Below are 9,827 nucleotides of genomic sequence, written 5' to 3'. Positions count from 1 at the left end.
CAGCACACTTGCTCCATCTGCTGAGCAGGACCCGACAGAGCGCCCCAGGGTTCTAGCGGTAATGCTCTGTCCCTGCCCTCTGTTGCTCTCTCCGTTTCTCATTTTCTCTCTCTGCTCTCTTTTCTATCCCCGTCTGGTCGGGACCATGCCCTCTCTTTATCGATAAACAAATTTCAGATATTATATTTGCTGCGTTTGTGCCTTATTTTCGTCCGAGAAATCTATCAAAAAGAATTCTCCTCTACTCCCCATACAGCAGGACAGACAGAGACCAACACACCTGTGCCTCCAACCGGTGTCTGCCTTGTGAGAGCAGAGCCACCCACCAGCCAAGGCCATGGGGGAGTCTATCCGGAGAGCACTTGTTTGACCTTCTCTGCCCCCAGCAGAAATTGCTTACAGCCCTCTCTCATGGCTGGGTTTGGGTTTTCCTTTCTGACTTTTTTCGCCCTTTATGCACCCCCTCACACACACCTTTTTTCCCCTTTAAAACTCTCCTGGGCCACCTGACACAGGGCTGGGGTCATCACTTGTGCTACTTACCGTGGTGGGCTTGACCAGAAACACACCAGGCAGACGCTTGTCTGCAGTGCTAGGGTTTAGCACCCAGTTGAATTCAATCTTGCCAGTGTTCTCCAGGGTGACCTTGCTGTGACCAACTTCATTAAACATCTGGAGAGAAGACACAGGAGTGGGAAGTTAGAGACCCAGGCCTGCTGCTGGGAATCTCCTTCCTCTTTCCTGGGCTTGAAAGCAGACACATCCTGCTGGGAGCTGGGAGCAGAGACCAGGGAGGAGATAAGGGCACTTGGGAACCTGGGGAACCCCCAGGCACAGGGCACCTGCACAGCACCTGGGAGCTCTGGCAGCACACAGAGGTGTGGTAACAACCATGTGAGGGCCAGTAATAAATGGGGACACAGGGGATGCAGGCCCTCTGCACTCTGAGGGGTCACCAACAGCCAGGAGAAACAGAGACAGCACTGAGGCATTCCAGGAGAAAAGGCACCTGCATGCAAGTCTTGGCAAGCAACATGCATGCAACAAGGGACTCACAGAGGGCAACACAGACAGGGCCAGCAGCTGGAAATATCTGTGGGCTTTCAACTGAAAAAGAGTGAAGTGGGAATTATTCTGAGACAGTCTCTCCAACTATAGTGACTGGAAGCCCAAGTTCTTTCCTTGATTATTTGTGGATTAAGCAAGAGCTTTAGACAAGAGCATCTCCTTGGAGGTCAGGCTTTAGGAGTGGATCAGCAGAGGGATGTCTCAGAGACTTGCCCCTCAGAGCATCCCCACTGGGACCCTGCCTGGCCCAGGAGGCAGTGTTAGGTACCCTGAAAAAGAGGCATTCCCAATATTTTTAGAGATGGCCATTTTAAACCAGCTTGGATGCCAGCTGTGTCCCTCAAAGGCTGCACTTCCAAGCCCCAGAGCCAACAAAGGGGCTGGGAAGGGGAGGGAGCCCTGGAACGAGGTGGGCAGGAACCCGCTGGCTGTGGTTCTAAGGCAAGGAGCTGTGCCAGGGGCCATGTGTGGTACCTGAGAGCCACAGTTGATCTCCTGGAGGCTCAGGGAGTAGCTGACGCGTGAGGCAATCAGCTCCACCTCGTAGGTGGGGCCTCCCTCCACGCAGCACAGTGCCCTCGCACCGGCCATGATGTCGACGTGGCCAGAATAGGTGAAGGAGACCTGCTGTCTCTCTCCTGGCTGCAGCACGCCTGACTGCGGCATGATACTGAAAGCCTGGATGGAGGACAGGAGAGATGGAGGTGTTGAGCGTGGAAATGGATGCAGAAGAGCATCTTGGAGCAAAGTGCAGCTGTAGCCAGAGGGGCCTATTCCCCAAACACAGCCAAAATCATCCTACTCTCATCCTGCATCCATGCCACTGACCAATGGAAGGACCACGGGGAAAATCTTCTCCCATACTCACGGATCAATGCATTAATTATACACTACATTAAAGTCAACTGGGATGTCTCCTGGCAGTAGAAATTCTCTCTGATGCACAACTCACCTTTAAAAAGCATTCCTTACTGCTTTTAGAAAAGGAGCAGACTCAGAGTGAGAGCTCTTGGAGCTCAGGGAAGAACTCCAGCCCAGCTCATCTGACTCCTGAGGCTTTTCCCCTCTTTCTCTGATTTATGGCCTGCTTTCTCTACAGCAAAAACTCCTGCAAAAATTTCCTATGGACCACCTGAGGAGGTCCAGGGGGAGCAATGCCTTCCATAGGTGCTGCACAGCGTCCTTGGACAGCCCTACAACATGTCCTGCATGGCCTCTCCCAAGAACCAGTTGCTTCAGCAGCACTTTGTGCTGGGCCTGGAGGGATGTGTGGCCCCTCTGTGGGCAATGCTGAGGGCCACCAATGGGACTGGGAGCTACAGCCCTGCTTGCCACACTGACAATGGGCAAGCGAGACAGGTTCCCTCTTATCTTCTCCACTTCCAGGGGAGTGCACAGTACATCCACAGGGGACATGATTCCTGCCAACCCTAGTGGGAGATGAGGGTGTTCAGGAGTTTGTGGTGGCACCTGAAAAACAAGCCATTTTCTATGCTGGGAGGAAGAGACAGCCACTTTGCAAAGTCACATTTTGTAAGACAGCTTCAGGGCCAGCAGTGCAAGAGCAGCTCTCGGGTGAAAGCAGAGCCCTGCAAACAGGGAGTCTGGCGGGCCTGGGAAGAGACTACATGGACATCAGGACTCATCACAGCTTGCTTTGGGAAGGAAGCTGGAGGCCTTACCATCATGATGGAGATAAAAGCCTCATCTCATGTCGTGAAGAAAACATGGCAAAAATATCCCACACTCAACAGAGTTCTGTAGGATCTGAGCAGACTTCTCCAAGGAAAACTCTCCTGTTTCTCCCTCCCACACACCCCATACCCAGCCATGGGCCCTGCTGCCCAGCCCACTGTCAGGGCACAGGACAGCAGGACAGCAAAAAGGGAGCTCAGCATGAGCATGACTTGGTGGTGGCAAGCTGGGGAGGCAACACAACCAGTAGGTGTACAAGAAAATCTACCACTGTTCTTGAAGATTGGGCAAAATCCTGCTCTTCTTTCAGGGCTGTGGCTGCCTCTTCCTTTCCAATCTTGATGTGTCTCCATCGAGATGCCGAGCAACCCAAACTGCTTCTCTTCTCCTTTGGTGGCTGGGGTTTGAATTTAAGTGGGTAAGGCTCATATCTGGAAAATAACATAACTATGAACAGGGACATGCAGTGGGAGGGAGGGACACCTGCACCAGCAGCTCCTGGCCAGGATGCAGCCCCTGGTGGGTGCTGGCACATTGAACTGAGAAATGGTTGGATCCAGCCCTTCGCCATCCAGGCTGGAGCAGGTCTGTTCTAAAGGCAGCCCAGGGATGACACTGAGGTGCTGCAGCAGCTGCAACTGCTTGCATTGAGCAACTACAGAAGACAGGCATTAACACCTGGTGGGGATGCAAAAAGCACAGTGGGAGAAGGAAAGACACAGAAGGCAAGCAAAAAGGTGAGATTTGAGGCAGCAAAGGGGTGGACCCGTTCAGTGACGAGCCAGCACAGCGCCCCACAGTGCCCAAGGCCAGAAACTCTGCAGCTCCACCAGGTATTTATCAGGAATGTTTCCCTGACGGTGTTGGGGGGGTTGGTTGACATTTTCCAACACTCCCAGGTGACTCAGGTCACATCCCCCATTTTAAATTGAAGCAGGTGCTCAGGGTAACTCTACTTGTGTTTCTAATGCCATGTGAGGGACACAGCTGAGCCGTGCCTGCCTGTCACCCTGCTGAGCTGCAAGTGCTGCCCACAGTCAAACATGACCTGGATGCTCCATTCCCAGACAGGCATTCAGGGCCTGCAATGACCTGCTCCCCAAAGAATCACTGTCTTCAGCTATGTAGCTTGTTATCTAAGGCTGGGTTTCATATCTGGATGAGGCTCAGTCTCATTATAACCCCCAAGAGATCCCTAATCATCTATCCCACTGTCTTTAGTTTTAATGAATGGTTTGAGGCAACTTCCCTCAAAGAACCATGGTGCCCAGATAATGCCATTTTTCACTCTAAAGCAGAAACTCTCAGAGAGGCAGGGATAGGAGATGATGTGATGAACAAGTCCTGCTGTCAAGCAGTACAGAACCCATACGGGACATGTTGCAGGGGAAAAGTCAAAATGAGTACCAAAGAGTGAAGAATCCAAGGTGTCCACTGAAAGCTGACCCCTGGGAAAGAAATCATCCTGGCAGTAAAGGAGTTGTCTCAGAAAAGAAGGAAAGGGAAGGTAACAAGATGTTCAGCATCAGCCCAGGCACTAAGTAGCTCTTTCTCTGGTGTTGGGACTTTCTGGGCATCTGCCAGCACCATGCAAGGGAGGAAGGTGAGGAGCAGAGAGCAGCTCCTGCAGAGAGGACCCATCCCAAAGCAGAGGGGCCAAAAGAGCCTCCAGCAGCACTGTGGGATCTGGGACTAGGAGCCTTTCATCAAGGTGGACATTGCCTCAGGCCACAGAGGTCTGAGAAAGCAGCTTTCACCCCAGCTTTCCTTCCCAGGGGAAACCACTATGGGGGCTACGCAGCACCAAACTGGTGGAAAAACTATTCCCTGAGCATCCAGCCTGATTACAGCTGGTCAGTGTTATTTGAACGAGGAAAAGCCAGAAGCAGTCTGTTGGATCCTGGGCAAACAGCTTTGTTCTTTGCTAAGTACAAACAGGACATCAGGAAGAAGAGCTTCAAGGAGAGGGCAAAGGTGCACATACCTCAACCTGTTCCCCTGGCTGTCCCAACAGATTGACCAGTGGTACTTGACAGGAAGTGAGCTGCAGTTGGTCATCTTCAGAGAATGCACTTCTTCAGTGCCACCCACGATGCAGCCAAACTCCAGGGTGCTGGGCTGGATTTGGAGACTTGGGAAGTGGGCTTGTCCCCGAAGGCTGATATGGGACACTGGGGAGATGTCAGGGAGGCGATGGGTCTTGGTGTAGGGAGAGCCTAGGGAAAGGACACAAATATACAAATATCCATTTAGGCCCCAGTTATGTCATGACTCCTGGTGTGAATATCCTGGTAGGATGAAAGTGTGATTGGAGGAATTAATCGATACTGTGTTCCCTTTGACACTGATTCCAGACTGCAGCCTTGAAAATGCCCATTCTTAGCCCTGCTGAAGACTGCAAGCTTCTCCGCTGAACACTGCAAGCTTCTCTCTCGCTGAGGGGGAGGAGTTCCCTCACCTGCCCCAAACCAGCACCAGTTATTTCTCAGTGATGTATGTGTATCCAGACTGGGCATTTACTCTGAAAATTCAAGCTGTAAAATTCTCTGTTAAGTCTGCCAACACTCCCGTTTTCAGGATGTATAAACATGAGTTCACACCCATGGTGGCCACTGTGATTGCTGCATCCTTTCTTGTTTCATTTATTCAAAAGGCAATTTAACAAGTGCCTCAGTGCTGATGCAGGGTGGGGAAGAGGCAGCTCAGGAAAGGCAATTAGTTTTCTTTAAAAAGTTCATGAACTTAATTGTTATGGGTTTAGGATTCGTAGTGAATGTTCCCCTTGGTCTGGGAAGAGGGATAGGGGTTTTGGGGAGCTTTGGCCCTGGGGGTGGGCTTTTCCTTTTAGGGTTTTTCAGGAGTTGTGGCGTGATGCCGTGGGCAGTTGTGAAGTCAGACATGAGGTCTGGCTGGGAGCGGAGCTTCCCTTCCTTCCTCCCGCTCGGGGACCGAAGATTGGCCACTGCTGCTGCGGGAGGCTGTGTGCTTGGCCCCGGGGCTGCCCCGGCTGCAGCTCAGCGCTGGGATCGAACCTGCCTGCCTGCCTTCCCTGCCAGTGCCAGCTGGGAGGGGATCACTGCCCTGCCAGAGCCCACAGCTCCTCCTGCTGTGATCATAACTACACCAAAGGGGAAAAACACTGCTTGGCAGGTTGGACATGTCTGTTACTGCGTTGTTGTCTGTGCTGTCCTGATATAATCTAATAAAGAACTGTTATTCCTTTCCCCATTTTTTTTTTTGCCTTGAAGCCCTGTAATTTAAAGGTATAATGATTTGGAGGGAGTGGGTCATCTTTCCATTCCAGGAAGATTCCCACCTTCCTTGGCAGACATCTGTCTTTTAAACCAGGACAGAGACACCAGAAAATACTGACTTTCTATTCCTTGATTCGATTTGATCTCACAATGACAAAATGCTACCTGAGGCACCCAGCAGCCCTGGAGTTCACACTCTGAAGAGGCTGCTGTGGCAGACCATGAGTGATGGATGCTTTTATGTTCAAGTGCTCCAGTTTGGAATGCACAGATCCCTCACGTTGTGTCCAAGCCTAAGGAACACTCACCAAAGGAGACGTCACCAAAGCTGAGCTTATCCACCTTGAAGTGTGAAGTCTGTTCAGTGACACTGCCCCTGGATGGCGAGGACAGAGGAGGAAATGGCTTGGTTAAAGGAATTGCAAAGGTCTGGCTATCGTGGCTCGGGGGCATAAAACCTGGTGTCAGGGGCACCATGGGTTTCAAATCAACACACCACCATGTTCTCAGCATGGTGCCCATGTGGACAGCAGGCCGCTAAAGCCAAGTGGCCAGCAGCCAACAGCCACTGATGGGGCTTTGGGCACAAGGCAGGCAGGAAAAGCCCTCGAGTTGCTGGTGGTCCCATGAAGGACACTGAACACACACCCAGACATGGCTCTGTGCCTCTGTTTCCCCATCCATAATTTGATGGACAGAAAGGTGTCCCCACAAACTTCTGTAAGACTTCGGTTGGGCTGGGTGTTACAGATGATGGGAACTGTGGTTGGGGCGGGGCGTGGTTCAGATTTAATCAGCTAGGTTAGAACTCAGCAGTAGTAGCACGCCAGGGATGGGGGGTGTGGTTTCTCTTTCCCCCTGCTCAATGGTTGTGGGTAACTTTTACAGGGCTAAAATCTCAGTACTGACCCAGGACTGCTCGCAGAGCCCAGCGAGCTTGGCTGGGTTCTGGGCTGGGGAGGGATGTAGTAAGCAGTCAGATGTTCGTAAGGCTGATTCTATCTGGCTCTGTGGTACCCCCCTCTCTTTGTTCGTAGCTGATGTTGAGGGCTGGCAGGTGGCCCGGGGGAAGGGGTGGCTGGCCCGGCCCCATGGCAGGGGCTGCCCAGCCGTGTTACGTCACTCTCGGGTTTTTTTATCTTTTAACATGTGTTTTGCACAGACGCCTGCCTAGCTTTTTAGTGGTTGGAAGTTTTGTATTACTTCCTTAAATGTCTCTCATGTAAGACCATGACACCAGCCTTTCCAGCCACAGGTTCCCTGCTTTGCTACTTCTGAGCTGTAACTGGTGTTCCCATGGAGGAGCTTTCTCAGGAGATTTGGACCCACAATCATTACAGACAGAGTTTTGAAACATGAAGCCAGGGGAGCCCCAAACATCCTCTGAAAAGAGCAGCAACAGTTCTACCCAGGGGACAGATGAATCCTAGAGGAAAGGACCAGCTTGTCAGCAGTGCACCAGCTGGCACAGCCAAGAGCAAGAGCTTCAACAACAAAACAAGGGTGTCCTGCATGTACTGCACCACCTCACCAGTCCTTGAACTTAGCAGACAGACTCCAAAAGCCACCAACATCCACTGAAATCAGCACTTGAAGCTGCACAACACTCACCAGTTGATTTCATGGTTGATGCCAATCAATGCCCACTCTGCCTTTTGGTTCAAAATCAAGGAGCAGTGACCTGGGCCTTCTGTTGTACTCACGAGACTGCCCTGGCCCTGCTCTGCACATCTCAACAAGAGACACCAGCCCTTGCTCAAGGAGAAAGCTGCTTATGCAGAAACATCCCATGACCACTTCGGGGGAGGGACAGAGGAGAATCATTTCTTTGATGGTGAAAGGTTCCCTCTTGATTTCCAACAGAAAAAAGCAGCACTTTTCCTCCAAAAACAAAGCCAGCATCATTGTTTCTCCATTATGGGCACACCTACTCACCACTTTTCTCTTGCTAAGTAATAACTTCCTTGTTCTTTTTTATCCATCTCCCTTATCTTGTTGGTATCATCCAGTGCAGATTGCTTTCATTCCTTCACTGCCTTGAGCCAGTGCCTCCCAACAGCAGCAGCCCAGCTCCAAAGCTGCAGAGCAGCCAGCACCAGCTCTCCTGCTTCCACTCCATTATCCTAGCAGCACATGGCTCAGGCTGGCAGGGACAAGGCCTCACGCTGCTGTGGTGCTGAGGACTGAGCTCTGCCTGCCCTGTGATCAGCCCTTCTCCCTTTGGCTGGGCCGGGATTGTCTCTTGCCATGGCACCAGCCCACGGGATGGTGCCCAAGTCCTTGGGACAGTTCCTGCTGCACAGTTCCCTGACTCCCACATCAGCCCTTTGCTGGCTGTGCAAAGGAGGCACCAGAGCCCTCTGTGCACAGCAGCTGGGAGCACAGCTTGTCCCCCACAGCATGGCCATGAGAGGTGAGCTGAGGCTGCTGCTGCCCATCTGGCATGGATTATTAACACAAGTTTTCACAAACACTGCTGCTGCTGCACAATCACCCAGGCTGGCCCATCTCCAAAGCCCTGGGGGCCTTGCTGAGCGTTCAGGTGGGACATCCCAGAGCAGCTGCTGCCCAAAGCTGATCCATCCCACTGCCTGCCATGGCCCAAGGCACAGGGAGGTCCCTGCAGGGAGGAGTCATTGCAGCTCCCAGGTACCACACAGAGCAGCAGGCATCCTCACACTAAGGCAATTCCAGGATCAAAGCAGAGATGAAGACCTCAGGAAACACCTTTTTTCTCTGCTCGACCCCAAAAGGAGGTAGGGGGGGGATGTCCCAGAGACAGCTACAGATGTGCCCACCCAGCTCCCAGGGTCCTTACTTGATGGTCAGGATTGCAGGTGTAGGAGATCCAACCACCCTGAACTGGAATTCTTCCTCAAACTTCCCCACTATGGTGGCACTGAAGGAGATCAGAATCATCTGGATCCCACCTGGTGCAATGATTCCTTTCTTGGGTGCAAACTCGAAGCAGAAACCCCCGTTTGTGGTTGTAGGGATATAGGTGAAGGGAGCTTCAATAGCTCCTTGGTTAATCAGTTTCACCTGCAGGAGCAAGGAAGCAAAATGGAAATACATGTGACTGTTCCCTTCTTGTGAGTTCTTGTCTAATGATGCAATGAACACCCAGCAAAGGCAGAAGATGCTTTGTGCAGCTGAATGGCAGAAGTCAAAAAAATACAACAGGACAAGTTCTGCCTTTGGGTTTTCATGCAAAGCAGTGGCAACTCCACAGAACTGCAGTCACCCTGGGCTTATCCCATGGACACAGAGCAGTGCACCTCTGCTCAGCATCACCAAGCTCATTGAGAGCTGGCCCTGAGAGCCCTGAGTGGGGAGATTGCCGCTGCATAGTGAATCACCCCAGAGCTGCTGCTGCCCCAGTGAGCACAGCTCCAACAGCACCATCTACTCATCCACCTTCTCCCATGTCATGAAATCAATACATTGATAATGAGGCATCAGCATCAAAATGTACAGACAGCAACATCTTTTGGTAAGAAAACTCAGCGTGTCTTTCCCTCCCACAGCCAAGCTTTTGGAAGTGTCTGGCATGATGTCGTGCCTCATTTTCTACCTCTTTCAGCTGCTCTCTCTTTGGTTTTTTTTTGCAAACTTGACACTATTGGGGAGGAGGCAAATAGGTAGAAAAATCCTTTGCTTTATTCCCAGGAACACTCTTCTCTTTCTAGAGCCAGAGATGCACCAAGGCTGAAGTGTGGTGAGGGACTGGTCAGCAAGGGAGAGAACTCCCAAGCCCTTTGCAAGGGCCAGCACTGAGCCAGGAGGCTGGATGGCTTTCCTGTGACTTCC

At 51.8% G+C, this 9,827-nt stretch overlaps 1 protein-coding gene across 1 annotated transcript in view; it reads right to left on the bottom strand.

The window, feature by feature from the left end:
• LOC115949158 (hydrocephalus-inducing protein homolog) overlaps positions 1-9,827 on the bottom strand; it is a gene marked incomplete at its 5' end in the record, with an annotated part of 33,678 nt that overhangs the window by 18,019 nt on the left and 5,832 nt on the right. Inside the window, 7 exons of the mRNA XM_031065522.1 lie at positions 544-672; positions 1,543-1,749; positions 2,443-2,538; positions 3,032-3,194; positions 4,748-4,979; positions 6,326-6,393; positions 8,836-9,059. Of these exons, the coding sequence (XP_030921382.1) occupies positions 544-672; positions 1,543-1,749; positions 2,443-2,538; positions 3,032-3,194; positions 4,748-4,979; positions 6,326-6,393; positions 8,836-9,059 (1,119 nt within the window). The remainder of the gene's footprint in view (positions 1-543; positions 673-1,542; positions 1,750-2,442; positions 2,539-3,031; positions 3,195-4,747; positions 4,980-6,325; positions 6,394-8,835; positions 9,060-9,827) is intronic.

This window comes from Geospiza fortis, unplaced genomic scaffold (assembly GCF_000277835.1).
Source record: "Geospiza fortis unplaced genomic scaffold, GeoFor_1.0 scaffold828, whole genome shotgun sequence".
Lineage (NCBI taxonomy): Eukaryota > Metazoa > Chordata > Aves > Passeriformes > Thraupidae > Geospiza > Geospiza fortis.
The sequence above is the reverse complement of the archived record's forward strand: the minus strand, read 5'-3'. Positions and strand labels throughout refer to the sequence as shown.